We start from the raw sequence: 25,945 nt of genomic DNA on the forward strand, positions 1-25,945 counted from the left end.
AGGCTTTTCTGTCTTCCTGTTAAAACTTTGAAATAACTGCTTCACACCGGAACAAAACAGCTCAGGCCACTTGCCGGAAGATGTCTGAGTGGGGACATTGCTTGGCGAGTTGAGAGCAGTATTTTTTGAGTGGGGGGGGGGGGGGGGGGGGGGGGGTTGTCATAGGCAACAGGAAGGAGCGGGCAAACATTGATGGAGGTGTTCAAACTTTACACCGCGGTAGGGTTGTTGAACTGGGAGGGACTAATTGGTGGCTCTCTGGCTCTGCCTTTCTCTTAAAAAAAGCGCTCGGGGACAGGGATAGGTTGCACAGTTATCTCGAACAGGTCCGTGCTTGGCTTTACAGGGCGGTTCCAGCTCCCCAGCTTGCAAGAATGACAACCCTTTTTCACATGTCGGATCGCATGATCACATCATGCCTGACCAGCATGCGGTGAGCGCCCACATTCGTTGTATCTGAGCTGTGTCAGTGCAGTGGTGGTGCTCTCTTGTGCGCTGAGAAAAAAAAGCTTTTAAGACAACAGATTAATTGGCTGTTCTGTTCGCCCTCTCTCTTTTCTTTTTGTTCTTCTTTCTTTAGTGTACATTCTCGGTGGCAAACTTCGTGAACGTGCATCTCCAAGTCAGTTTCCTTTGCGGGAGTAACGTGGAGCAGTACTTGGTACGGGAGCAAATCTTACATTGCGAGAGTGGAGACGTTAAACAACGGTGATGTTTCTGTACCGCTCTTGGGTATCTGTAAGAGCTTTTTTTGTTATCACTTTCTTTGCCATCATTTCTTGTTATTTGGAAGCTGCCTGCTGTCTTGTAATATTTCACGGTGAGCCTAGTGTAGCTAGCTTGCCTAGTACAATCAAGTCTCTTTATATCGAACAGGCAGGAAATCAGAAAGTAGCTCGGTTTAGCCAGAATTGGTAAATAAATTTTCCGAGAGCACACAGGAGCAGCATAGTTCAGTATGTGAATCGCAGCAATGCCAAGAGCCATGAAAAACCAAGCACTAAACAGCACTTTGGCCTGCCTCCCCGCATTACAGGGGTGTCAAATTGAAAGTGATGCACCAAAACGGAAAGTCGTTATTTTTGCCATCTCATCAACTGCCAACGTGAGCACGGGGTGGTTCCAGGGCACTTTTGATGGGACAGAAGGTGTGGATGGAATGTGCGCAAACTGCCTGGCTAGCAATCTTCCTTGCTACCATATCTTCCATGCGAGATACTGGCTTGAGCCGTGCCATGAACGCTTGCTTCATCGCCACAGGTCACTTGCGCCATGTGATGAAGCTTGCTTCTTGGTACTCGGGCAGACATCGCTTGGCACTGAGTTCGGTATTTTACGTAGCCATATCTATAAAAATAAGAATTGCATTTGCTTGTAAAAATGGTTGTTTGGTTTTGGCAATAAATTTTATTATCGGCCCAGTATTGAATATTTTTAACACAAATGTAATTGTCTTCAAAATATTGCGGTTCAAGTATGCATTCTAGAATGTTTCTGAATGTTCTGTTATTGGTTTCTTTTGACAGTGCAAATTGTGCACGATGTTAAACTTCTGCTGCCGCAGCTTTTTCTTTTTCTACGTAATATTTAACTCTTAATTGGTAGAAATTTTCAATAGAGGTGTGCGAATGTCAATTTTGTTTTTGGTGCAGAGCAAATATGAGTAGTTGAATTTGGATGATGGGAATTGTATAGAATAATTTTGAATATCATTGCAGGTCATTTTCGAATTGCTTTGACTAAATACAGATGCTTTTTCACTGAGTGCAGCTGTGGAAAGTAGATGTGTTGCAGATTTTGTTCCACCCAGTCATGAGTATAATTTATAGTATACCTGTAAAGGCCTACTAGGCGTTGAATAAGAGAGGGACAGTTGTGTAACGGTATCAGTAGTAATCATGTTGTACATGAGGAGCCTCGTTTGCAATTTTTTGTACATGATCTTGATCAGTGAAAAAAGTTACATTACAAAGCAGCTTACTAGATGCTACCATGGTATGCTTAATGTGACCAAATACCTCTTACTGTAGGAGTGACATTATCAGTCGATTAGCAGAGGGTGCGGGGCAATGGTAGCGAAACGCAACAGGATGACTCGCAAAACAGACAAAAAGCAACAACCTGAGCTGCATTGTTCATTCCTTCCACATTTTCTTGCATGCTGGAATGCAAAGCGCTTGTTGCTGTGCAGTTTCACTGCAAATGCTGTGTTGATGACGGCATGCAGCTCACCTAGCCCTTGTCTGTCAGTTTTGCCAGAGAGCAAATCCTGTGATGGGCCCAAGTGCTGTCATTAATCGTGTCATGAAGTCGGTATGTGCTTTCGTTTTCTCTGCACACAATGCGTGCTGTGCGGTGTGTGCTGGCTAGACACGAATTTTCAGATTCTGATATATGAAAGTGGCGAAGGAGCAGAGCGGTTGCCAGGAGGCAGCTGCACCGGTGCAATACGCAGCTTAGCCCATTCTGCTATGCGCTGCAGGCATAGTTTCCATGCGCACCAAACCTAATACTGTCATGATCAGAAACAAGGCAATCACAGATGCCTGATCATCTCGTTTGTCGGCGGCACGGTTGCTGGTAGTCGTTAACTGCAACGCACGCCATAGGGCTGTACCGCGTTTTCCGGCTTGCAAGTGCATAGTGGCTGTCGGGGGCTATCGGCACGTTGGTTTTATGCAAGACTTATTATTGCTGTGCACTGTACTGGCTGTAGGCTGTCCAGGGAAATAGCAAGTTAACTGACTCTAAGAGCAAGGTACTCAAACTGGCGAGTAGTGCTTGGCTGCTAGTTCACATCTGTGAGAATTTCGTAGTTTCAGAGTTTTCAGGAGGGTCAATTAGTAATTGTGCGTGTGGATATAATCGAATAGCAGTTACTTTCTGCAACTCTAGTCGGACCTCATTATAACAAACATGATTACCATGGATTACCAGCTAAAATGAAGTAAAATCAGTTTGGTTAGTCTATGCTTTATTTCTATGGGAGTTCTATCTGTGTAATGAAACAACAAATTTCAAAATTTGGTGCTTGATCGGTTATAACGAAGCAAGTTTTGCACAGAAAACAACACATGCCTTCTACAAGCCAGAAAGTTATTCTTTGTTACGCGCATCGGTGCAAGTACAGGACTCTAGAAAAGACCTTATTCAGGGTGAATGTTTCACCTTCCCATTGGTTGCGATGCACGAAAGCTTGTCGACTGGTGTCAAAACTTAGCCAGGTTGCTAACGATTTGAAGTTTCCACTTAGACAGCCCGCTTTTTTACCTCAAAGAAACATGGAAACAATAATTTGGTTATGGTGTGGATTTCTGCAACCCCCGTGGACAACCCCAGTGGCTTGCGCTCTAGTGGGCGCTAGATAGGGATGTGTGTAATTAGTTGGGAATGCAGAGTAAATGCTGTTTTTAGTTGGCTTAAAGAGGAAAGGAAACGAGGTCTTAACAATGTGCTGATTTTGCAGGATCCAGTTTATAGAGTCGATGACACTTGTCCAGGTGGTATGTGGTGGAAGTAAAGGAAAACTCTGAAGCAGGTACTGACTTTTAGTGACGATACTTGGACTCTAGCGTAGCCTCAAACTCATGTGAACAGCATAGACACGAACGTCACCTCTAGCAAAGCAGGTATGTTTAGGTTTGGCCTGATTTTCACCACAGCACACAGCTCGAGTGCTCTAGACAAGTATTATCAACTCTGTACGTTGCCGCTACATTTTTATGGATTATGACTTTGACGCACTCTTTTAATTTCTTTTGTATCCAGGGTGCATGGCTCGATATTGGTGCACTGCATTGTTCACAGCCGCAGAAGTTGACTGTGAGCAAAGATGGCAACAAAGCGCCTCATTAAAGTTAAGACTGTGCGCGTGTGCGCACCTTAAAACACCATTCGGAGATGGTTGTTAGAAAACCAGAGGGAAGTGAGCAGGAGCGAGGCTCTAAGCTTGGGCGGCATCTTGCACTCGTTAACGGTCCATGCATATTCTTGTTTCCTCCAGGCATCTTTAGGAGAAAAAGCGTGGTACGCGGCACAAGCCAACGACTGCGGGGGCAGCACCCCATTGCCCAACCCAATCGGGCGGCCCCGGTCCTATAGTTCTTCCACTAACCACTCATCAGAGTCGTTACCACTACACCAGAAGGCTCCGGGCTCTGAACGAGAGGACAGGGAGGTGAGCTTCCTTAATTTTTTTCAGTTCAACAGAAGGCCGTCCTCTTTTTTTTTTTTTTTTTTTTTTGAAGGGAACACGGTTTTATTGCTGTGCACATTTTGCATGTTTTCTTGATGTTTTCAAGACCTTCTGCGTTCAGGTATGGTATATGATTGCTTGCAGCATGCATGCAAGGTATGGGAGGGGACAGTCTACTAGCACACAAATTGCAGTCGCCGTGGAAATAAGCATTGGTGTACGACATCAGATTGCAAGGTGCATCTTCTCGCCTTCTTTTCATCACAGCCTGGAATTTTGAGGTGCATGGAGTATGTGGCAACGCGTGCTTAGAATTTGCCATGTTAGCTAGACGGGGTTGCGGCATAGTTGCCGTTTTCACTTTGCAGGTCCCACTTAGACGTACCATATACCGTAAAAACCCGCGTATAATACGAGTTTTTTTTCCAACTTTCAGCGTTCCAAATTTCCGCCTCGTATTATTTGCGGATCCCAACCAAAATGTCGAAGTTTTGCGAGAAGTTTTGGTTTTGTTGTAGCCGCGTGGCTACGGCTTGGCTTTGTTATCGATGTGCGGCTACGGCTTGGCTTCGTTGCCCTAACGTGGCCGCACCCTGCAGTGGCCACGACGTCGAGGTGTCGTCTCTTCGTTGTTGAGTCGTCGAGTGCGCACAGCATCAGCGCATGTGCTCTCGTGCAAACCACGGTTCGCGAAAAAGTGCACGCTTTTTTCTTTAAGTGAACGAGCAAGATGCCAGGGTCTCGGAAACAGTACTCGGCTGCTTTTAAGAGAAAGGTGATTTTAGTTGCTGAAAACATCGGCAACAGTGCGGCCGGGAGGCAGTTTGGCGTCACCGAGGGAAGCATTCGCGGATGGCAACGACAGAAAGAAGCCCTTTTCGCGTGCAAGAGAATGCGAAGAAGCTTTCGCGGGCCAAAGAATGGCGCATTCCCGGAAATTGAACTCGCTCTGACGGAGTTCGTACGAGAACAGCGAGCATCGCATCTAGCTGTGAGCGTAGAGCTTATGCAGGCAAAAGCTAGGGAGCTTGCAAGGGAAAAGGGAATTCCGAGCTCCGCCTTCAAAGCAAGCAAGCACTGGATACATCGCTATATGTGCCGTGCTGGATTCTCGCTACGCCGGCGAACCTCGATTTCACAAAAGCTGCCCGAATCCTTCGAAGAGCTGCTGGTGGCTTTTCAGCGCCACGTGATTTCTTTGCGAAAGACCAAAAACTTTCAGCTGGGGCAAATAGGCAATGCTGACCAGACGCCGGTTTACCTGGACATGCCATCGCCCCTCACCGTCCATGAGAAGGGCTCTAAACAAGTTTGTATCCGGTCTACTGGAAACGAGAAGACGCGGGTTACAGTCATGCTATCGTGCACGGCAGACGGCCGCAAGCTCCCGCCCTATGTCATCTTCAAGCGCAAGACAATGCCGAAAGGTGAGGAGCTGCCGAAGAATGTCATCGTGAGATGCCATGAAAAAGGTTGGATGAACGAGGATCTTGTCCTCGACTGGGTGGAGTCAGTGTGGTGCAAACGGCCCGGTGCACTGTTGTCCTTTCCATCCATCCTCGTGCTGGACGCGTTTCGTTGCCATTTGGCCGACTCGGTGAAGAGGCTGCTAAGCGACTGCCGCACAGAACTTGTTGTGATTCCGGGTGGAATGACCTCACAACTTCAGCCTCTCGACGTTTGTGTCAACAAACCCTTCAAGGACGCAGTCAAGCGATGCTACGCGGAATGGATGCGGTCAGGTGAGCCTGCAGTGACGCCGGCCGGGCGGCTGAAGCGAGCATCGCCAGCCACGCTGCGCAAATGGATTGTGGACGCGTGGGCAAGCATCCCAGAGGAGCTTGTGCGCCGTTCGTTTAAGAAGTGCGGCATCTCAAACGCCCTCGATGGCACAGAAGATGAGTACCTGTGGGATGATTTGTCCGACAAAGAAATTTCCGAGGAAAGCGCTGCTGAAGATGAAAGTGATTGAAGTGTGAGGTCCGATTTCAATAAATGTCTTGTTTTTTCTCTCTCGTATTATATGCGGTAAAAACTTTTTTTTTCCATTTCGGGTCTCCAGAATTTCACCTCGTATTATATTCGGGTTCGTATTATACGCGGGTTTTTACGGTATTCCGGCATGTAAGGCACACCTCAATTTACCCGGTTAGAGTAATGGGACTTGACTGTACATGCTTGCGTGGCCATCGCGAGATGCTCCGTGCCTGTGTGAAATAGATGAAAAAAAGAAGCAACATTAATGCCTAAAAACACTCTCGCAAACTGAGTAGCAATATTTTTATTTAGAGCTGGCGCTATCAAAAAGTTAGCCAACTCTTCGCACTAAGAATCGCTACTCTTATCGCTGCCATGCTTGGGTGTCGCGCTCTGGTATAGGGCGCAGTGGACGCAGAAAGTGAAAGACACGCATTCAGTAAGCCACCCAACAAAGTTGTGAATGTCAACTGGAAAATAGTCGGTTTTATTTGTGCACAACAAAAAAAAAAAATACGTATATAATATGCACTTTTGTATAAAATGCACTAGCAAAATTTCTGCGTCTTATACACCGGAAAATATGTTCTATGTGCCCAGCAAAAATAAGCTCTATGTTAAGGTACAATGAGGATGAACTGAAGGTAGCTTGTGTCAGTAGAGTGCGGCGTTTCACTGACAAGACTCTATCGTCACTATCGAGCTTTTACAAGCTTGAAAATCCCCCTCAAAATGAAGTGCATGCGTTCCGATCACTAGCCAGCATGGAAAATACGAACTATGGTGCGTTGGCATGTTTTTATCGGTGCGGATTCGGGAGGTAAGGCTGCTTCACCATGTGCTTGAAGAATGGGATCACAGGGCCCCTTTTGCGAGTTGGAGGCAGCATAATTTTTTAAGTCGGTCCAACTTTTTCAACTGAAAAATTATCATTTGTTGATGGACAGAAACCAATATAACAGAAAGACAAAAATTTTTCCGAGAACAAGTTGCCTTAAGTGACGCCTTAACAAATAAATGACGATTGACCGGTCGCCTCTGAAGACATCCTGAACACACATTCAGTCCTTGACTGATTGAAGGAGCGAAATGGCAACCATGGAAGCAATGCTAGGCACAGGTCTGCATTTCCTGTCTGCCTTTTCAGTTCAAAAATCACCCTTTTTCGTTTGAATAGTGTACGTGATGCACACTCCTTGTCGCTCATCACGTCTGTATTTATTCCTGGCATCACGCAGGCGAGCATCCGCAAGCAGCTCAAGGCGATCGACAATGAGCCCATGGCGGACCCCCTGGAGAAGGCGCGTCTCAAGCAGGACGTCTGGCTGGTGCATGGGTTGACACCTCCCCCCATGACCTCGACTGCCTCCTCGTCCACATTCTACCACTCAACAAATACGGTTGAGTCGGTTGTCGGTGAGTTGATTGGTGTTGGACGGTGCCGGTGTGCGTTCCTGTTGTGTGGGCTTGCCTTTTCTGAAAGTGTTTCCGGCCGCATGCTTAATGGGTTGCAAAGAAACCATAGTCCATCGGGAGCTCCATAACGGCATAGGCGAGGTTTACTTCGAGGACTGAGAGGATGCTTACAAAGGCTGTACAGGGTTTTCAAGTACCTCAATTTGATAGGGTGAGAGTTTAATCGTAAGAGTGTTAGCTGCGTTTGGTGGTGTGAGATGTTGGCATTAACTTCAACATGTGGTCGAGTTACCAGCATTGTTTTGTTCTTTGTGTTTATTGCAGGTGTCGCACTTGATGACCTTAGCCTTGAAGACATCAATGTCGAAGCTTCTATAGACAAAGATTTAGAAAATGATTCCAATCCCGTTAGCACATCAATAACACAAGGGCTGACTAGTTCAGGTGAGTGCTCAAATGCTGCTCCGGTTTTTATGAAAAGGACCAGTGCTTCCTGTGCACCTGTAGTGGTAGAAGGGGGGAATATGAACTGTTTGAAGTTGCGTTTGCAGATAGAGCCAGGGAATAATAGGCAGACTGATAATTTTACCCTTATTGCATTCCCTGATGTCGAGAGGAACCAATGGCATGCGTCACATTAACCTAGCGGTCCTAAAAGGTCACCACAGAATGCTTAATGTGTTGCATAAGTGTTCAAAGAATTGTTTTACATGAAAATAAGTTACGTGCTATTTATTTAGAATCTATAAACAAAAACATGTATGCCTAGGATTTCATAATTGTGACTTTAATAAAAGAAATTGTTTAACGCTACTTGTTAAGAGAGATTATAGTACTTATTTCGTCATTTCCTCAGATCATTTCTACTTTTCTGTGGTTATATAATGCCCGAATTGAGGGTTTTTCGTTAACAATTTTTGATGAAATTGCAGCGGTGGCATTGCCCACCTCCCCACCCTGATCCATTTCTCGGCTGTGTGTGGTTAAAGCCGGTTCACATGCAAATGATTGAACCCAGCAACGGGCAGCAGCAATGTGGTGGAAAGCTTTCTAGATTCTACCGCGTCGCTCTTGCTGCTCAAGCCACCGCAGCTACTCAAAGCAGGCGAAAATAGTTTTTTTTTTTTTTTTCTTACTCTCGCTTGCGTGTGAATCAGTCTCAACTTACTGGGCTACTCGGACGCTGTTAACACAAAACATTCACTAGGCTTGCCTTTGGTACTAGTACCGCACTTGCGGTGGCGTTAATCAACCACATCCCTCTGCCCCGCCAACAGTTGCCAAATACTCTTGGAGTGAAAGTCGGGCAAAGGTTTTTTTTTTATTATTGTATTTTATTTTTTCCCCGCCCCTGGTTGTTCCAGCTCTGTTGATTGTGATGTTGCCTCATGGGGCAGCCTTTGTGTGCTGAAGGTTCTTATTCCCCCGAGACTGAGGGATGGCATGTCCTCGTGCAGGCTTGTTAGGAAGCTCGGCACCTATGAACATTCCTGGGGCTAGTGGCATGCACTGCAACCGCCGGCTCGGGGGCAACATGTCACCCCCTGTAGGTTCCCTGCCCCATAGCCTTGGTCTGCAATCCAGTCACGACCACGCCATGGACAAGGTGAGGCACCACATTTGCTTGACTTGGCAGTTGTCGTGAAGTAATTAGACTCTGTAATTAGATTCTGCTGAGCATCTATGGTCCTGCTTTGGCCAGTGTACCATTTCCATTTTGCGAGCACTCAATGTAGGCTGCAAAATATGCCAACACGGAGTAAAGCACCATCATGAGACGTCAGTATTCGTGACTAACATGCGGGAGCACTGCCGCAAGTGTGATAGCATATAATGGCCAAGTTTGTATTGCATGGGCTTGATTGTGCACTTAATTGGGTCTGGCTTGCAAAACTAGAGCAGCCGAAACGACATAACATGTCAGAATGTAACAGCATCTATGAAGGGAACAACAATTTGGGGAATGTGGGACACTTGTGTTTGCCCCCACATGCCGCAGCATGATGCGTGTTGCAGAGGCAGTGTTTGTTGCTGGTGCAGGCGGCCGCAGCCTTCTACAGCCACTCGGGCGGGGCAGGCTCCTTCTCGGGGCCCAAGTATCCGTCCGGAGGCGGTTTCCCGGGCATGTACGACTTCAGCCAGGGGGCGTCCCTGTCGTCCCCGTCCTCGTCACACTTGCTCTGGGACGATCGGCTGGCCCCCAAGGCACCCCCTGGGCTGCACCAGCCGATGCCGGGCTCCTGGGAAGAAGGCCTGGTGCAGGCGCGAGCCGTGAGGACACCTTCCTCTCTCCCCGCCCCCTTCATTCCTTGCACAACACTGATCGCATCGTGCCACCACGCACACGAAGCCAAATGTGTTTTTTTTTTTTTTTTTTTAGTCTGTACAAGCCAGTAGGAAAATCTCATTTGATGGCAAACTATTTACAGTAAAACCAGGGTGATACTTCCTTTTAAATGCGCGGGGAAAAAAAACATATCAGGGAAAACGGTATGATCCAAACTGCCTGATTTGGGAATTTTAACTTCTGAATGAGGTACAAAGGCATTTAGAATTGTGACTTTCACTGCATCAACATGTAGAACAGCAGTTGTAGACATCCAGTATGCAAAGCTCCTTTTTGCAGAATTCAGTCTGTATTTGCATTGTCCTAAGCACGGAAGAGATTTAGCAACAGATCCAATTCGTAGAAGGCAGTGACAATCCAATATCGCTTCCTTGGTTGTTTCTGGATGCTTCGCCCTCTCACATTTGTGATATGCGGAGAAGCATTGTGAAGGCGTGCAGTCGCCGCCTTAGCTCATGCTGCGTCCCCCAGACCCGATCCACTCGTATGCAGGCAAATAGTTGTAGTTATCAAATGGTTCACCCCTATGCCCCTAAGGCACAGAAGTCACTGCGTTTCTCCTCATGAAGTCATGTTTCCACGGAAACAGGCGTTTTGTATGTTGGCATGATGCTTCCCGTTTGCACCTGGGCATTGCAGGAAAGCAGCTGTGACGGGTGAGCGCTGCTGATTGGTTTTTCATGCCGTGAGAGTTCGTTAGCACATGTCCGGTTGATCACAAAGTGATCACAATTTGTCAAAATTTTTAATGTAGTAAGTGGGAAATCATGTTATGCAGGAAGGTAAAAATAGTCTAACACTATGGCTAACACTATGGAAGGTATTTTGCCGGGGCAGTTGGTAAGCTTTGAATGTGTGCTGCAAACTGCCAATTTCCACTTCTCTTTCTCTTGGCAGGTGTATGAAGCATGGAAGCGGGAAGTAGAAGAAGCCAAGCATAGGGAAAAGGTCGCGGAATGCCAACGAGACGAGGTGGGTGCACTTTTGTCTCGTATTTGTGCTTGATGAAGGGGTCATGTTTCTTGTGGTGAACAAGAGGACATAGTGCATTTCCATGCAGGGTGTTTGCATCTTTTGCACCTTTGTGTGCTGTGCAGGTGGCCAATGTTTTTATCCTCTCGTGCCTGTGTAGTCTGATGCAGTGTGAGCGCAGATCTGCAGATACTCTGCAAGATGTCGAAAGAAACTGATGACCTTAACTTTGCCATGTTCTTTGCAGCAGGAATTTAAGAAAGCCCGTAAAACTCAAGAAATCACTTGACATGAAATTGAATAATTTACAGTCGAGCCCACTCATAATGGCCTCATTTATAATGGACTGTTTTCTATTATAAACAAGGACGGTGCCACTGTCAAAATGTGTTTAGGCAGTAGGGCTGCATGTCGGATAAAGCCGACAGTATGGCCACACAGCTCACAAGAAATGCAGTTTACTTGCCTCTGCATTCAGCAGGTTGAACTTGCACTTCGTGCTTGTGTGGATTTTAGTCACTAAAGAGCATTTAGTCCAAAAATAGAGCAATTACCTTAAATACTTGAATATATTAAGGGCCTAGATATATATTACAATCTAGGTCTCACCGCGGTGACTCGGTGGTTAGGACTGCTGTACGAGACGATAAACAAGGTGCCCGCGTACTGTGCAGTATCGGTGCATGTTTTCTCTGGTGGTGAAAACACCCACACCAGGCGTTGCAAAATTTCCGGAGCCCTCCGCTACGACGTCTCTCACAGCCTGAATCACTGTGGAATGTTAAACCCCATAAACCAAAAGCCATGAACCACCATAACCCAATGTGTAACCTCGTGATAGCAAAAAACTGGAAGAAAGGTTTTCATCCACGTAAAATGCAAGTGAAGGAAGCTCACTGAAAGCATTCGTTTAAACTGCATTTCGAGGTCGCCTGGCGAGTTTAATACACGCCACCACCCTGTACAGGGCGTCGAACAAGGCCGCGCACCTTCATGTGCTGGTGCTGGTTTGCTCCCTTTCTCACACAGACAGGCTTGAGCAAAGAATTTCACGCACTACGAGGAGAAGAGCATCTCTCATTCGCCCTGCAATCACAGAAGCCACATGGTCCTCCGATTGCTGTAAACTGGCATGCCGCGTCCGGGGCTCGTTTGCGGGACGGTCAAGCACAGGCTGCCGGCTAGCATGCATTGCGCTCACGTCTAGCACCGTGCACAGGTGCACGGCGTGTGTGTCTAGGAAAATGTTCCCAGATTCGGGGCTTTAGCGATCGTCGTCATATGGTGTATCGTCTGCCAGAAGTCCCTTGCTAGAGACATCTTTCCATAAAAACTTCTTAGGCACCCCTAAACACGTTCTGTATCCCGTGTTCCTTGAAAAAGCGACCTGTTAGCTCCTTGGGAATGCTGATCAAGCGTCCGCGATCTAGCTGTAGTGTGTGGCTGGCTTGGCTGGCGAATGTCTGTGAGAGGCCCGTGGAAATGCCAAATGCTGCTTTCGCATTCTGACATTGTGGGAGGTGTGCCTGGCCTGCTTCCAGTTGCAAGCACTGTGGTCGCGACGTCTGTGGGGTGGAAGGAGTTGGAACCGAAACCAATTTTTGAAACGGTCAACTAACGCCAACGCTAGGTAGTGAGGCCTCCTCTTGCTGGAAGAAGTCCGATACTGATAGTGCTAATGTTGAGGCATAAGCTGCGAATTTGAGTTGAAATTTCTCGCGCACATGCCAGTGCGCGAGAAAGGAAATCTGCCCCGCTCGTGTCACTTGGAAGTGCCCTATGAGAGGGACCAGCTGTGAACTCGCGGACAGGTGTCGCCCTGAATAGGTACGAGCAATCGCCAGGTGAACTTGTTTGAATATTACCGTAATATTTTTTCAGGGTCTCTTTAGCAACGCTGTTGCAAAGCAGACGCATTTTATATGAGGGCCTTTACGATATTTTCTCTCTGAAGACTGCAAATGGCAAGGACAGGGCTTCGTTTTGCTATGGATGTGCAACCGGGGCTGATGGTGATTTTTGTGAGACTCCTCTCTCACTGAGTGCTTGTTGCCCCTCCTTCCCCGTGCCCTGTGTGCAGGCCCTGGGACAGATGGCGATGCTGCAGAAGGAACTGGAGGCCCTGGCGTCTGGGCGGGCGGCTGGCTTTGGCCCCCTGCGGTTGCAGGAGCTCGAGAAGCTGCCGGCTGCACAGTTGCGCCTACTCCAGGAGCAGTTGCGGGCTGACCTAGATGCCGTCGACAAGGTGGGTGTCACCCTTCCTGGTTATGGTGGGATCTTGTAGGGGGGACCTTTTTTTTATTATGCATCTGGCCACTCTGAGCATAAAGAGAGGGGAGGGAAAGGTGGTAATGCCGTGAGACAAAACTAATGTTACAGTCTTTAAATTCAGTACAAAGACATACAGAGGCACTAAAGTCAGCTGTAATAGGCTTGATTCTGATTAGGCTATGTGCAGCAGATAAAGTGCTTATTGTTACCTGCTTCGATAAAAAGATGAGTAAAATTGAGAATAGGCTAGAAAGCTGTGGGTTGAATTTTTGTCATATCTAGAGCTTTCAGAGCCGTCACTTGCAGTGTAGACTTCAAACACCGGGATAGCGATAGTATTTGAATTAAGTCAGCTATGGCATGCTTTTCTGGGCCTGACGGCACTTCTGGAACGCTTAGAACACATGCAGGCGCCTTTCTCAGTGCTTTGTCAATACCGTTGTCCTACTTGCTGGCTTTTTAACAAAGCTTTTTGGCTCTTTAATAGTACTTTGCATTGGAGTCCATTGGGAATTTTGCAAAATATGGCACAAACAGGTTAATTCAATTTTCAAGGGACTGGGCACGGCGTTCAAATTATCAAATGGCTCCCCAAGGAAACTTAAGAACTGCTTGCATAATACTAAATTAAATGTATGTAGAAACACTGAGAAATGGTTACTCGGTTTTGAGATGGAACAGCTCGAAGATACTTATTTTTCACATCTCCATTGATGTTTTTATTGCATGCATACTGTGGGGGCCATGTAAGCATAACTCCTCCAAAATCGTTAGGGCCTCTCGATGGAGCTCTACTTCTAATGCCTTGCACATCGTAAACAGCAATGTTGCACGCGAGGGGTTTCATTGCGTAAAAGGCAAACGGTAGCACATTACCACCAGGAACTGATGGAACAATGAACAGAAGCAAAGGAAATGGCTCAGCTGTATCGAAGGGATGAGAGGAAAAAAGGGGAAAGAAAACACTAGTGTCATGCCGATCGTCATCTAAAATGGTGCTCAGCTGGGATACTGACTGGTCAGGCTGCCATAGTTGCCGATTAGGGGTAAGCTCAGAAAAAAAAAACTGGGATTAGCATGGCTTGAACCTAGTGATAGAGCAAAAGCTGTGAATGTTGCAGCGAATTTTTCTGCGGACACCTGGGTTTAACGTGCCGCCATCACAGCGTTCGAACGAACCTTTTATCCTAGCAATTTGCTGTTGTCGTTTGCCTCTACCAACTACCAAGTTATCTGTCTTCATTTTCATTCTCTTCTTTTTCTTCTTCTTCTTTTACTTATTCTTTTTCTTTATATTCTGCATTCTCTTCTTTTATTTTTCTCCTCCTTTTCTTCATTTTCTTCCTCTTCTTCTTCATCTTCCACAGTGCCACGCCTTGAAAACCTACATTAGTGTAGCTTTCGCTACAAAAAGAAAGCCGAAACTGTTCTCATTGACGGTGCTGTCCATCTGTTGCCACACTTGCCCTCACAAGCACTTCAGACGTGTGCAAGCCAGTCCGCTCCATTAAACTCTGGCTTTAAAAGTAGGGTTAATCAGACTACCTTTTGCCGCTCCGGTAGGTTCCAAATGGGCGAGTATCCGATGCCAATGACTTGCATGGGTTTTGTTGGCTGGAGCCAAACCAGCAGTTTGTGTTATCGGATTTCCAAAATAATGGAGTTGAATTAGCAGTTGCTTTTGCTGAACTTTAATATGGGGTTGCCAGCTGTAGATGCACTGGCCAGGGTTCCGGGGCCCAAACACCGGCGTGGCATGTTCGCTGCATGCCAACGCTCAAAAACTAGAAACTGGCAAGCACTGTGATATTCTATGGTTAGGGTGTGGTTCAAAGCTGCTCGTCTAGTTTTGTGGTTTGCCACGTGTATTGGCCACAGCCGATACTGCCTCGGTGAGGTTACTGCACTGAAACAACGCCGAGAGCATTCAAAATGCCCTGCAGATACTATCCGGATTGTGTCGACTGTTTTGAAACATTGAATACTGAAAATCTGCTTCGAATCTATTGTTCGATCGAACTTATGAATATGTCGAATATTCACAAACCCTTAGTCATCAGCTTTTCAGTTACTGTCCGTTCGTCCATTACCACCGTGAGAAACTGGTCAATCATTGTCACTGCTTTCTACATAATGAGTAAACTCTGGTGTATAATCGTGGCTGCACAACTGAGATGACTGCAGTTTTATTCTTGGATGCAGGTGTCGTCACAAAGGAACAAGGGAAAATAGGCTTTCGAAACATATACTGCTCAGTCTGTTCTAAACCTGCACGGGTGTCCTGCATCTTGGCAGTACTACCCACCAGCACGGCCAGGATGTCTCGTTTTCTAGCCTATGGAGACACAGTGGCTGTGGGGTGAAAATTGTCTTTCTAAACAAGTCTGCTGTAACTTTTCCACACGAAATTGGATGCGGTACACGTCTTCCTTGGTCGAAGGCTGTTCAAGGATGCAGCCTGCGAACGCAAAAAAGCTTTGAGGACGGGGACAAGAAAAAACACGGACGAGTGCTAACTGCATTATTTCTTGTCAGCATCTTCAGCACTTTTGTTCTCACTATGTTTTACCAACTAGCCCAAACCCACACATTACTAATACAGCTCGCTTTTTTGTAGCAAAGGCTACACTGCACTAGGTTTCCAAGCAGTCAGCATGGCACTGTGGAAGAATAAGAAGGAAAAGGAGAAGAAAGCAAAGTAAAAGAAGAAAAAGAAAGAAGACAGAGAACTCTGTAGTTGATAGAGGTGAACGGACAACAGCGAGTTGCTGAGACAAAAGGTTCGTTCGAACGTTGTGACGGCGATGTGCCCCGGAGTTCGACGTAGAGGCGATGTCATACCACTAGAAGTCTTCTACACCCTAATGAGAATGGTCAGCGACGAGAGGCAAAGTGTGCTCATATGTGAAGTGATTCCATCATGCACCAACTCGCCCCCCAGGCCGTTATATTGTGAAGTGATTCCCTATGGCATAAATAAAGCTGGAACTAGAGAGTAAACTACTGTGCGCAAAAGCCATGTCTTTACTTTGAAGTTGAACCTAAGCGTATCCATGCTGATTGCTTTCGCGTAACTCCAGGTTTGCCCACAGCTTTCTTTGTTGTTTCGTTGTTTACTGTCTTCTTTGAGAGCATCTCCTTTTTTCTTTTCTTCTAATGAGATTAAGCGACGGGGGCCGACTCCCATTCCTGTTTCCGCTGTGGCAGGTCCTGTACCAGCAGCAATGCAAGAGCAAGTGCCTGGTGTGCCAGCAGCAGAGCCGCAGCGTGGCGGTGCTACCCTGCAATCACCTGGTGCTGTGCGCCACCTGTGCGGCCGTCACCACCAAATGCCCCTACTGCAGCTGTGACGTGGCCCGCAACAGCCTGCCCATGTCCCTGTAGGCCACTGCTGCTGCTGCTGTTGTAGTAGAAATGAGCGTGAGGCGCTTTCCCGGTCATTGGGGCGGCGTGCAATCCTCCCCCCTTTCTTCATTTTCGTTTTTTTTTTTTTTCTCTTTCCTGATATGTTGGGAGAGTGTGTTGAGTGATGTCCCAGACGGCCTGCTTGCAGGTGTGCGGCGAGCAGTTTGTTCTTCGCAGCGGCAAATTCACTGGAACACGCAGCACGAGAAGAGAGTGGAGAAGCGGTGCTTTGTTTCAAGAGCGAACACGAGATGGGACATCTTGGTCAACCTCCCTCCTAGCCCCCCTCCATTCCATATCCGGGCTACCCCTTCTTCCCCGGTGCACATGCTCCCGGATCGGCACCCCTGCCTGGTTGTGCAGTGTTGAATCTGAAATCTGATGGGGTTCTTGCTCGACTTACCTGCATATCGCTGTGCCTGCTGCTTTCAGTGCGGGTAAAATGAATTGGCCTGGTCATAGTGGAGTCGCACGCTTGGAAGTGGTCATCTAGACGGAGAACAAGTGCTGTCGAATTTCCACCAGTCCGGAGGGTCAGTTAATCCAAAGACACACCCATTGGCCTGCTTATTTTTGGAGCACATCACCGGTAATTGAATTTGAAATGACGCCGGTTTCTCTGCTGCACTTGTGGGTGTAGCACTGGGGCTCAGTGACTGGGTTCGGGGGGAATTCTGCTTATCAAAGATACGCATCAGGTCAGGCTTATATTTAGTGCTGGCATAGCCGATTGTTTTGATTAGAATTGTTGGAGCTGACCGGTGGATATCGGATCTGAATGCCACAAGCTCGGCATCATCCTGGTGTTCCATGTCGTAGAGCGGCCACCGGCATGTGACCAGAGTGGTGTTTATTTTCCACGCTAAAGCGTTGGCAAACATGGCAGACTCTGAAAGTGCAGGCCTAGCCTCCTGTCTCTCTTGTTTTCTCTCTCTCCTTTATGTGCGTGCTCCCGCTGCCGGAATACACAGCTGGTGATTTACGCAGTGATAACTCAGCGGTTTTAAACTTTGACCGTGTCACTTGTGGAGTTGTGTTGCGCAATCATGCATGTTTGGTGTGATCCATTTTAGGCTGAACAAGTGTGAGGTTCTTGGTCGGCACATTTGAAAGCAGGGTTTGGCATCGAACTCTGCTGGTTCATGTGGTGTGGCATTGTGAATAGTGACGCTGTGACAAAAGAGTGCCGAGTGTGAAAGGGTGCGCAATTGCTCATGCAAAACAGTTTTTGCTGTTGTGAAACTCTTCTTTTTTTTTATTAGAAAACGAGGCTTTTCTGATGTGGACATTTGGTTTCATAATGGTTGGAGAGCTCAAACCTTGGAAGGATTGCAGGGGCGCCTTCTTGGCATTAATGCTGCTAACTTTGTGCAGTAGCGGTGTTATCGGATAAGCAAAATTTATTTCTAGTGAAATTTCACAATGTTTGATGCTCAGCACAAGAAGAAGCACTGACAGGTGAACTTGTGTGCTGGAGCGTTTTTAGGGTTGGACTGTGCATGGGAAGGCTGTTGTAGGGAGGAGGAGGGACATCCACACTGCTCACCGTTTTCTTCTAGATGTTTCTTATCGTAACTAGGTTCTTACCGTTGTTCCCAGATTTTCACGTATATACATCTCCCCATGTCCTTCACTCCCAACCCCTGGTGGTGGAAGTGGTTTCTCCATGGCCTACTTTTCTTTCCTGGGATGCATGCCACACATGTTGAATGCGTCTCGACATGAGAGAGAATCAAACTTGAGCAGCAACCAGGGACTGGGTCCTCATGTCAGCGCACTCTGTGGCAGATTGCCAGGAGAAGCACGGTGGCACTTCCCAGCTGATCGTTGAAGGGGCGAAGTGATGGGTGGAGTTTGCTACTGATTCCGGAGGAGACTTGGTGTGGGAATGTGCTTTCAGGTTGTGCGTGAGCCCCACAGCTTGGGTGGTGCACTGCTGGTGTCGGTTGGCTTCGATGTTGTCTACGCTTTGCACTGTCGTCAGAGGTTGTCACATCGTGGTTTCTGCCCGATAGCAGTCAAACTTTCAAATGTCTGTGGTTCAGTATTCAGGTAGTGAATGCAACTTCTGTATGTTTTTTTTTTTTTGTTTGTTTGTTTTCCTTCCTCTGCTAGCATGTGTTTGTGCACCATGGAAAAAAGTCCTCTCGGTGTTGAGTTTGTGGATGTCGTCTCCGTGTGTTGCGCGGAATTTAGAACAGCGTGTGAGGCAGAGGACAGTGAGTGGAGAGAAGGTCCATCTTAGATGAGTGGCTGCTGCAGATCGCCCAGGCTGATCACTTTCGTTCATAGTGAAAGCAGCATTGATTGGTCTGCATTACCTGCGAGCAAGCAGCACATGAAGCTGACGGCTTGCTTGCTGTGAGCAAGACTGGCACTGCACTGCAGCATGCAGCTTTGGCCTGTGTCAGAAGCAGAGTTTGACTTGTTGTGGGAGTTAATGGAGCTGCATTTCTTTGCTGCAGTTCTGGGGTGTTTCAATGCATTCTCCAAACCGGCTTCATTTTAGGCTGCTTTTTTTTTTTTTTTTTCATAAGGATGCCTTGCTCTTCCTTTTGAAGAAATAGTAGGACTGCAGATTGTAATGCCTTTTTCACGGCCATCTTATCTATTAGGTTCGTTTGTCCGCTGCTGCTTGGTGAACTTCTTTCCTACCCGCCTTGTATGTTATATGGCAGTGTATGTACACGTGTCTGCAGTAGTTAGTCTCCCCAAGTTGGTAACCAAATGTCAAAGCGTACAACAATGTCAGCAGCTGTGGCTGCCTTTACTGCACGATGCTCCCTAGTTCCTGACTTCACTCCCCATTCGCACCCTGTAGCGTTGCATCATCAGCAGTAGCTTCCCCTACACGCTGCTCTGTGTGTTCTTGCTGTAGTTGATGCCGGGTGCGTTCCCTGGGCATAGTCCGAAATGTGGTGCCGTGGAACAAGGTTGGCAGGGAGGGGAGACCTGTGCTAGCATAGTTCCTTTTTTCCTCCTGTTTTCTCTATCCATTTTCCCTTCGGTCTCCTTACACATTCTCCCTTAGCCCTCGTCCATTTTCTCCTTGGCAGTAGTGGAGTTTCTATTATTGTGCTTGGGCGAGAGAGGGTTTTTTCTCACGGCCTGAAGATTTAGTGCTTATATACCAGCTATATTGATAGTTATAGTAATAATGTATTTATGAATATCTATTATAATCTACTGTCTATGGAAGAGCGGGCTGCCTCGGCAGGGGTGTGGTACTCTTCTTATTTCAGGGGCCCTCTCTCTCTTTCCCCTCGCACCCACATGAGGTGCTTACATGCGTGACAAGAACAACAACTTTTATTATGATGGAGAAAAAAAAAAAATGATTTATAGGAATTTTCACGAGAATGGAGAAAAAAAAAAAAAGCTATAGGTGTAAATTTAAAACTAACAAATTGAATGCACAGTTAGGTCATTTTTACTTTGTGTTTCTTTTTTTTTTCTTTTTCATTGTCAATGGTGTGTTCCTTTTTTTGCTGGGAGGGGGAAGACTCCCCTAATATTATGTGTGCATGAACTCTGCCTGACACCCCGGTCTCCTTGTTCTTCCAGAGAATTGGAAGTCGGTGAGGTGTGTCTCGGAGTGAAAGGCTCTTCACGCCGAATTCAGTGGTGGGAGTCTTTTAAGAGTTCCTCTCTCTCTCCCATGTTTTGAGCTATTTTTCTATTCCAATTTTTCCCCCTGCGCCTCCTATCATGAAAGCAACTTCGAAGGCTACTTCGTATCAAACGCACAACTAACAACATGAGGTCGCGCTGCACCATTGCGTCTCTGTCTCTTCACCCTCAGCTTCTGTCTTTGACTTCGTTTTGTGCCGCCTGCCCTTGGAATGTGGCAGGCAGAGGCCATTGCTCCGTTGGACTGTTCTACCAGTGAGCTCACTGAAGGCCTTTAGAGGGCAGGCGGCTGAGTTCGAATCATGAAATGACTGGCAAGAAAGAACTGTGCAGCTGAGGGCTTACCCGGCTATTTCGCTGTGCGCTTTTAACTTTTGAGAAAGGGTTTCGAATCCTCACCGGTGGTCAGGCATGTTGCATGGCAAGCGTGGTGCTGGCTTGAACGCAGACAAGGTCGGAGAAGTCTTCTCTTCTTACTTTTACTCTTTTTATTTTTATTTTAATTGCTGTAAATAAAAGCGGCCGCAAGTTTTCCCCCCCTTGCGGCGATGACACTGTTCCTCTGTACTATTTCTCATGCCACACGAGTGCTAACCACCTCCTTTCCCTAAACACTCGTGCGTCAGGAGCTTTGCGAATGTGCGAGACGCGCGCGACAGTGTCGCACAACTCCTGACCCTCCCAAATGACAAAACAACAGAGGGATTACACTCACACTGGCATTACACACAAACTAGGTCATTATTGTAAAGTTGTAGGAACAAAAGGTGTACGAGTACTAAACGCTGGAAGAAAAAAAAAGCAAAAAAATAACTTTTTCAATTTTTGTAAGCAAAGAGTCATTGCACGTCGCTGGAGATTTATACGGCGTGTAGCAGACCTGTGTCGGTTCCTGCTTTTATCACGCTCGTGCAGCGACTTGTGTGAAGACCCTTCTGAAAAAAATCGGTGCTGCCTGTTACTTTTCACAGCAAGGCCCTCCGCCGTGCCATCAACACGGAGTCTCGCGACTTCTGCTGTGGCCACCACTGTGCGTCGTCACCAGCCACACTGTGGAAGGTTCTCTCGCACAAATCTCTGTGTAGTAGTAACCGCAAAGCCCGCTGACACTCGTGATTCGATGTTGTTAGCACTTGCTCCTGCGTTGTTAGCGCAGACAGTGGTGTCTGTCGGGAGATTGCCCAGCAGCAACAACCGCAGCACTCTGTTGAATCTCTCGGTAACGTTGTGAGCCACGTGAAGTGTTCCATTCCCCGTCGTGGCGTACCTGTGATCTATTCATCGTCGATGTTGTCACAACCATCAAAAAACAACTTTGTGGTGTATTCACTTTAGGAATGCTTTCCCGAGACGAAGTGTTGATGGCATTGTGGGCGGCCTTTGTCGTGCCAACCTGAGATAGATGACGGCCGCTTTGTGCCGTTTCGTGGGTGGCTCCTTTGCACCCTCGCCAAGCCAGGTTGTGCAATTTGTAGCTTGCCATCAGTTGTCTGGTGTGCTGTGCAGTCGTTTCTCGGACCTTCTTTTTTTTTTCCCCTTTTTTGTCCGTCTCACTTTTTGTATGTGCTTGATCACGTTTAGGTGGTGGTTGCAAAGCATATGTGTTGTTCATTATGTGAGTGTGTTTGTGCTTGTTTACCACCTTTGCTTTAGTTTTACTTTCCAAAATTATCTGTGTAAACATTTTAAGCACGCCGTGGGAACTTTTAAGAAGCTGCCTGTGTCACGCCTGCTGCTGGTGTCAGGATCTTGAAAACCGAAGTTGCCATCTGTAATTATTCAGCATTAATTTATCAACGTTGAAAAAATAAAAAATGAAGGAAAGCTCATTTGCACTGAGTAGAAAAAAAATGACAGATTTTTTGAGCCATTTGAGCATTTGGGTCCCTTTCTCAGGGTAGAATGATAAACTGACCAATTCTAGGATCGCTTTACTGAGAAGGACTTGTCTCATCAAGGTATCAATCCTCTCCACACCACAATTCATTCTGGACCTACGCAGTTTTTGACAACTTCAAAAGCTGCTTGGTCTCGGCAAAGCTTTACACTGGGATAGTCTTGAACCATGTTAATGTAGAGGTGCTTGACTGACTTGTGAACGGGCTTAGCTTTGGCCCGTTTCCTGCTGTTGGAAGTGCACCAAGTGGCAGGCGTGGCGCAAAAGCTTGATTTCAAGTTTTCTCTGCACTGCTAGGCTTTGCTTCAGTTGCGGTTGACTAGGATTTTAAAAAGCTGCCATATTTAAGCAAATCTAGAGTTATAATGGGTCATTGCGTGTGACTTGCGAGACACCCCCTATATTTTTGTTTTTTCCTTCACACGGGCGTCACCCTAGCTCGGAGCATGTATTGCCAAGGAGCACAATTCTTTGGGGAGAGTGCGGCGTAGGCCATGCGGTGGTGTCGGCACGATTGCGCACATAAGGTGACGATAATATTTTTGAAATGCAGCTTCAAAATCGCCTTGACCAAATTGTTAACCCGCATGCCTTTTTTTTTTTTTTTTTCGTAGTGCATGCTGCAAATGCACTATTAGGATATTTTGTTGCGCATATTTAAGTATTTGCCGCAAAAGGGGCATCTTACTTGGTTTCAGCAATTACAGCTTGCTTGAGACGTACCGTACATGGGCTGCTTCATTATTTTGTACCTGGCCAGAGATCACATAGTGTCTATTTTGTCATTTGTTGGCTGCTCATTGTTTGTATTTATAAGTTTCTGTTGGTGGCTACACTTGTGTTTGCCATGCTTCAACCTCTGGAGAGACGTCTCAAGGTTCGCCACCAAATTGTGATGTGGTGGTGCGTACCGTAGCAAACGCTAGAGAGACACCTTGGACCAGTGGGCAGGCAAGGTGCCCGCAGTTGCATGCGGCAGCGTGGTGTGAGCCCTCACTGTGGCTTGATTTAAGGGAATTATTGTCATTCCCTCGCAGGCGTTCGAGCTTGATTGCGCCGAGTCTTCAGCCGTAGATTTTATTAAGGAAGTAAAAGAGTCCTTGCAGGTCGCGCATCACAAGGCTGTCGCACTGGATAGTAGGTTGGTTGTTAGGCTTTTCTTGTTTCTTCATTGTCGTGGCGCGCTGTGATGGCACTGATTCGATTGACTGCTATCGTGACGTTAGGTAACAACCAGTACCACAACCTCCAGTGTTTATAGATGTTTTTACATGTACATAGGAGTCTTGTGCTAGGCTGTTTTGTGGCAAGGTTTCTTTCGGTGGGGTCTGAAAGGGCTGGAAAATGCTGGCTCGTCATAGGTAGATATTTTTGCTGGGGCAATACTATTTTTGTCGAATTGGAGTTTCATAGCTTTAGCAGGTCTATGCAAAGGCAAAATGACAGCTTGGAGGATGGCTCTGGGAAGATATTGGCTGGCCCCTCAATATATTGCGCAATCATAGTGTTCCAGATGCAAGGAGAGAGGGGGGAAAAAAAAAACGCTTGCAAACTGAGAATTGTTGGACAAAGTATTTCGGCTTGGGATCATGTCACTTCTTTTTTTTCATGTTTTAAAGTCTTTTGCGATACACGCTAATGATGCATATGTGTATGAATCTCTATTACGTTTTTACGATGACCTGGTTCGGTTGTACATCCAGTCAAAGCATTAATCTTATTTTTGTTAAAGCGTCCAATGATCCCTCTTTATTCAAGCACGGAAAAACAGTTGCACTATGTTCATTGCGGATCAAGTTAAAAAGTTGTCTAGAGCTGTCTGGCCTGCATTGTTTGTGACGCCCGTTTCCTTTCTTACATCTTTTTGTTGCACCCTCGCTTTACCTTTGCTGGTGTCACTAATTATGTGTGTATGGAGAAATCGTGGAGTCGTACGTTTATTTTTGTGCATTCTCTGTGGCATCAAAGTCAACTAAGATGGAGGACAAGAAATTGCTGTTGTGTTCACGTAGGATCATAGTCGAGATGTTTATTGTGGCTTCTTTTCTCCTTTGTTTCTCTCATCACGAAGATTTTGTGTAATTGAAATAATTCTTAAAATTTAGGCATAATTATGTAAATAAAATCAACTATAGGATTTTACATGGCTCTGTGTCGATTTCTTTTGACACGTGTAACGTGCACATTTGCTTACCATTTTTTGTTAATAGCTTGCATGTTAACTTAAAGCTTTTCTGTAGTGCAAACATGTCATGCTGGAGTGGCACAACGGTATTTGCCAGTTTGGTGATGTTTGAGTTGGTTTGTTTCTGGCATATGTGCTGGATGATTGACTGAGGCTTAGTTACCAGACAAGAAGACGCAGCTGGCGCTTGTCTCATGGGCCCAGAGCGCCGCCCCCACCTGGGGGCCACGCCAGGCTAACATGCCTTAATGATTAAATCTTTTGGCAATAAAAGTTGTTTCTCTCTCTCTACCAGGCAGTGGTTAAAACAAGCTGTTGCAAGGGGTGTGTAGATTATCATCTCCATACTCTGACGGCTTTTCTGGCAATGGGGCAAAAAGTACAGATTCGAAGCACTCAACCTGTTCGTATATATAATTGCCGCTTGCTGTTTTAATGTTCATTTGCTGCTTGCTACAAATTTACTGGGCCCGTTTTGTTGAAAGGACCTTGAATAGATGGAGCTAGCTGCTAAGCAATGAATTTGCCATGGGATGCGCAGCATACTAGGTGGTAAAGTGAAATATAATATGGCAAGAGTATCCAGCAGAATGACTGTTACTGGTATCCCATCTGTATAGCCTGGCCTTCATTGTAAAGAAAAATGTGCAATGTGTAGTGATAACCTGATTAGATGACACTAGATATAGTAATGGGCTAAGGCCTAATTCTCTGCTCAGAACGTCGTCTCTGTGCAACATTCTTCTGTGCAGTTCTTAATGCCCGACTGAAAAAGATTTCTTGGGTTTGAAGCGATCACATACTAAACTCGTAGACAATGTTGAATGCCATAAAAGATAGCGGTAGGTTTACGTAGATTTTCTAATAATGCCAGTGCATTCATTTAGTGTTCAAATGATGGTTGCTGATGCATAACCATGGGGCATGCAATTTTCTTTGCAGCTGACCATTGTTATCCTGGCCACATTTTACAGGGCCTCCGGTGTTGTGAAAAGCATAGTCTTGCATGTATGCTGCTTGCATGTGTGTGCCAGAGTTAATCCTGAAATAACATTCTTCTGATATGCTTTTTCAGAATGCAAGGAGCTACCTCGCAATATCCCTGCTGTGGTTGCCATTTATGTAAAAAAATTCTTGTAGTTCAACAAAGCACGGGGGATTGGTGGTTCGTGTTGGCATTGAGCATATTTGCCTGTGAGGCAGAGAAAGAAGTATGCAGAGTGGGTCAGAGAAATAACTGGAGTTAATGACATTCTAGTTGAAATCAAAAAATGGGCAGGGAATGTAGTGAGTAGAGAGGACAACCAATGGTTGCTTAGGGTAACAAATTGAATTCTAAGGGAAGTAAAGCGTTGCAGAGGACGGCAGAATGTTTGGCTGATACAAATAAATCCTTGGTAACTGAACCGGGACAGAATTGCTTGGCACCACGGCTGGCTCAAGCCACTTTTGTCAGGTACATAACAATGTACTGTATATCCAGATTTGCTGTCCTCTTGCACAAGCTAACTATATTGAATGAATGGTTTAGAATGCTTGCATACATTTGGCAAGATGCAGCAGAAATTCTGCTGGCATATCTGAAAGGCATTGGAGCTGGTGCTCGAGGTCATCTCTGAAAGAGAAAAACTACACAAGCTTTAAATTTCT

At 46.4% G+C, this 25,945-nt stretch overlaps 1 protein-coding gene across 3 annotated transcripts in view; it reads left to right on the forward strand.

Annotated features, from left to right (window-relative positions):
• Nucleotides 1-24,252, forward strand: part of unk (RING finger protein unk) — a 33,522-nt gene extending 9,270 nt beyond the window's left edge. The window contains exons 6-15 of one of the 3 annotated variants that reach the window (XM_084604028.1): nucleotides 347-433; nucleotides 581-661; nucleotides 4,004-4,177; nucleotides 7,411-7,588; nucleotides 7,913-8,032; nucleotides 9,046-9,194; nucleotides 9,629-9,859; nucleotides 10,833-10,907; nucleotides 12,988-13,152; nucleotides 16,386-24,252. In XM_084604028.1, coding sequence (XP_084460154.1) covers nucleotides 347-433; nucleotides 581-661; nucleotides 4,004-4,177; nucleotides 7,411-7,588; nucleotides 7,913-8,032; nucleotides 9,046-9,194; nucleotides 9,629-9,859; nucleotides 10,833-10,907; nucleotides 12,988-13,152; nucleotides 16,386-16,562 — 1,437 coding nt within the window. In that variant the 3' untranslated portion in view covers nucleotides 16,563-24,252. The remainder of the gene's footprint in view (nucleotides 1-346; nucleotides 434-580; nucleotides 662-4,003; nucleotides 4,178-7,410; nucleotides 7,589-7,912; nucleotides 8,033-9,045; nucleotides 9,195-9,628; nucleotides 9,860-10,832; nucleotides 10,908-12,987; nucleotides 13,153-16,385) is intronic. The other 2 variants (XM_084604029.1, XM_084604030.1) reach the window with 2 other exon arrangements.
• The last annotated feature ends 1,693 nt before the right edge of the window (nucleotides 24,253-25,945 follow it).

This window comes from Amblyomma maculatum, chromosome 5, assembly GCF_055883805.1.
Source record: "Amblyomma maculatum isolate TAMU_Amacu chromosome 5, ASM5588380v1, whole genome shotgun sequence".
Lineage (NCBI taxonomy): Eukaryota > Metazoa > Arthropoda > Arachnida > Ixodida > Ixodidae > Amblyomma > Amblyomma maculatum.